The 3749-nt window shown below is 44.7% G+C and overlaps 1 protein-coding gene across 1 annotated transcript; it reads left to right on the top strand.

Annotated features, from left to right (window-relative positions):
- Positions 1–2228: 2228 nt before the first annotated feature.
- LOC136489984 (uncharacterized) lies at positions 2229–3139 on the top strand. Its single transcript, XM_066486486.1, has one exon. It carries the CDS (start codon positions 2440–2442, stop codon positions 2830–2832), a length of 393 nt encoding a protein of 130 aa, XP_066342583.1. The 5' UTR covers positions 2229–2439; the 3' UTR covers positions 2833–3139.
- Positions 3140–3749: the final 610 nt, after the last annotated feature.

Below are 3749 nucleotides of genomic sequence, written 5' to 3' on the forward strand. Positions count from 1 at the left end.
ATAAGTAATATATATATATACATATATATATACATATATATATATACATATATATATACATATATATATATATTAATACTTTTTCTTTAACTTTCATTGAAGACTCTATGGTTAAAGGAAAAAGTCACATGACGTGACCAACTGAAAGCAAATCAAGAGACCATAGCAGGATTTCTTAATGACCAGGTCCTAAACCCCGCCGACGAGTTCTACAATGACGTGAACAAAACATGGAAGCCAAACTAGATGGAGTGAATTTGTTATCCAAGGATATGATAGAATATACAATGCAAGATTTATTTGTAATATATATATATATATATATTATATGTACATAAAATAACGTACAATATATGTATATGCATGTAATATATACGTTAGTTTTATACTTTAGTTTGTAGAAAATGTTCGAACATTATAAACGTGTAGAATATGTATATTATTAGCAGCGTAGAATGAGTATTCGAAAACCTATTCGAAAACCAAAACGATTCATCAATTGAAAATAGAAAAAAAAAAGAAAACCTTAGCCCCGGTTGGTATTACCGACCGACCTTTAGTCCCGGGTACGAAACCGGGACTAAAGGAGGAGCCCTTTAGTCCCGAATTCGTCCTCCCGGTTCCAAAACCGGGACTGAAGGAGGTTGAGAACCGGAAGTACAGCCCGTTTTTGTACCGGTGGTGCATGTAACAAGCCCCACTAAAAACGTAACTCTCTATTCCAGTGTCACTTGTAAGCACAAACTTAATTGTAGTCCTTCCGTTCCAAACTGAATCAACTTTCAGAGTTGTCTTACGTTAAAACTTCATAAAATTTGGGCTCGCCGTTCCAAATCCATATGTTTGTGCTTCCGTTCCAAATCCACATGTGCCAGACGGACGGGGCATCTGGACGCCCGCGCTTGTTCTCTCCTAGTCACAGCAAATGAATCATATGATTTTCTTGGCTACTAGAGAAGAAGGCAGATCAACTATCTTCTAGACTACTAAGATCTGGTACCACTTGTACAATAACATGTTACCGTGGTAACCAGGGATAAAAACGGATCGGATACGGACGGATATCACTAATATTACATTTGTTTTTATATTTATGTCCGAATTTGGATCCGAATACGGATAGTGTCAACCATGCCGGATAGGATACGATTGGACACTAACATCATAAATATGCGATTTAAGTATTCGGATATGAATACGGTATCGGATGTTGAATATCTGGACTCGGATACGGACAGATCTAAACCCCTCTAAACAAATTCAGTCTCGAATACGGTCGAAAAATATCCATATCGTTTTCACCGAGAGAAAATGAACAGGGTAACAGTGAAATCCAGACCAGAAGCACAATCCATGATGCGTCTTGTAGAAAAATCCTCTCTCGATCACGTAATTAAGTCGTAACCGCTCCTCCATGTTATTAGTGGTGAATATTTTAATGCTACCCGTCGCCATCAATCAGTGAATGCAAGACGGTTAAGTACTGCTACCTACGTGGCGTGGCGTGATGAATTATTGGGGTGCCGAATACACAAATCCCGGAATGATGAAACACCGTATTTAATTATTTCTTCTTATTATAGCATGTACAAACCTCATCTCTGTATGCTCGCAACGCAATCGCAAATGCAGTAATTAATCTCGGATTTCTTTTTCTTTGAACCGTCGTCAAGGGCGTTCCCTACTTTTTTTTTGTTTTTTTAATTCAGCCCAGAAATTCGTCCAATCTGGCCTGCTGGCCCATTCGCAATCTCGAATTTCTTCACAAACCGTGCGACGCAGATAAGCCAGTGATCTTGTGTGTAAAAACCGTTTGATGGGTCTTTGCACGTTTAATGAAAGCCCGATCAGGATCAGTGTACGTGTGGAACACGTGATCAACCTTGTGCACTCGATTTTGATTCCCAGTCCAAAGTCACGGCACGTACGGTCAGACAGTTTGTGTGTGGTCAGAGAGACCTTCTCATTTTTTGGCAATCCGTGTTAGTAATTTCCATAACCATGATCTCAGCGTCTTAATTGGTGTGCTCTACTCCAATGAGTTTATGTTTCTTTTGTTTTTTTTTCTAAAAAAAAAGATCCAATGGGTCAAAGAAAATGCTTGGTGAGCTCTAGTATCTCATCACGAGTCTGGCAAATAAAAAATTATTTAAGAATAAAATGATTAACAGTAGAAAGCGACCTGTACAGTAATTGAGCAAAATATCAGAGGGTGATTCGTAAAACAAGAGGCTTTCCATTCCATCTCACCATCAAAGTTCAAACATTTTTTTCTTAAATAAAATAAGCTTCCTTATTAAAGGGTGGGAGCAGCGGAGAAAGAGACTCTGCTTGTCCGCACGGCAACCACCACGCTCGCTCGATTCCGACCTCTCCATGGCAGCAGCCCCGCCGGCTCCCCACCAGCCGTCATCGTCGTGCTAGTCGCCTGCTAGATGCATGGGGGCCGCCTCCCGCCGCGCGCCGGCGTGGCGGTCGTCGTGCCTGGCGCTGTGCCTGCTGCCCGTCGCGCTGCCGCTGCTGCTGCTCTGCCTCCCGCTGCTCTGCGTCGCCGTCGCCGTCGCCCGCTTCCGCCGCCGCCGGCGGAGGCTGCTGCTGATGACGACGGCGGGCAAGAGCAGGAGGTGCTGCCCCGTTCAGCGGTCTGAGGAGGCCGAGGGCGAGGGCGAGGGCCGCCGCGCCGCCGCCGCGCTGCTGCACAAGTACCTCGAGGACCAGATGGAGCTCGTGGGCGCCGACGCTGGGGCCGGTGACGTCCCCGCCCCCGCCCCCGCCGCTGGTGCCGTGGACCCGACGCCGAGCTCGCAGCGAAGCGACGCGAAGCAGCAGTAGCGTGGGTGCTGAGACGGAGCTGCTCTGCTGATTGGGCGCGCGCAGGAAACAGAGCTTGGTGACTACGGGCGGCTGATCTGATTAGAGGATTTTTGGTGTTCTTGCGTCACTCTGTTTGTGTCTTGGGAAGGATTTGTTTCTTCATTTTTTCGATTTCTGTATGTAGATTTGGGGAGGATTTGCGTTTATGTGTTAGAGTCAGAGAGATGCACTGACATGAGACGAATGGATTCTTGTCAGGTGCGGTGTGACCGTGTCCGTGTGCGGCAGCTCAATGAATGGATTCAGGTGTTCACTGACTGAAATGTGATTTCCGTTAATCTTCCTCTGTTTTCTTGCTCACGCGCCACTCAAGCACATACGACTATTAATTATACTACTCCATAGTAAATTGAAGCAGCAACATCCAAGTACAGTACTCAATCTGTAACAAATTATAAGATGTTTTGGCTTTTTTAGATTCATAATTACTTTTCGTCACAAAGCTTTTGCCCTTCGCCACCATGATTACTTTCCCGAAAAAATTATTTTAAAAAAATTACTTCCCGATTTTGGTGAGTATATTTGGATTGAATCAAGATGCGATGTTCATCTGAAAGACGAAAGTCCGTTCGCTTCTGCTTGCTGCATGCTGCAGCAGTGGTATCTGTATCTGTATATACGATTCGTGCACCAAAAATAAGAATAAAACACTAATGAGTGCGGGATCGTGACTTGCTGAATTTGAGCCATCTGCTTGGGAGCAGAAAAAATAGGAAAAATTTGGCCGATATCTAATTTTATTGGACCCTACGCATAGAATGGAAATTTAGAAAGTTTCGGTGCGTTTCGGCCGATAAAGAAAACCCACTCCCCCGCTGACCCGCCCCGCTGGCCATCCGCGCGCCCGGTGCTCCGCTGCGCCGCAGCCCCATGCG

The sequence above is a fragment of the Miscanthus floridulus genome, chromosome 10 (genome assembly GCF_019320115.1).
Source record: "Miscanthus floridulus cultivar M001 chromosome 10, ASM1932011v1, whole genome shotgun sequence".
NCBI classification, from domain to species: domain Eukaryota; kingdom Viridiplantae; phylum Streptophyta; class Magnoliopsida; order Poales; family Poaceae; genus Miscanthus; species Miscanthus floridulus.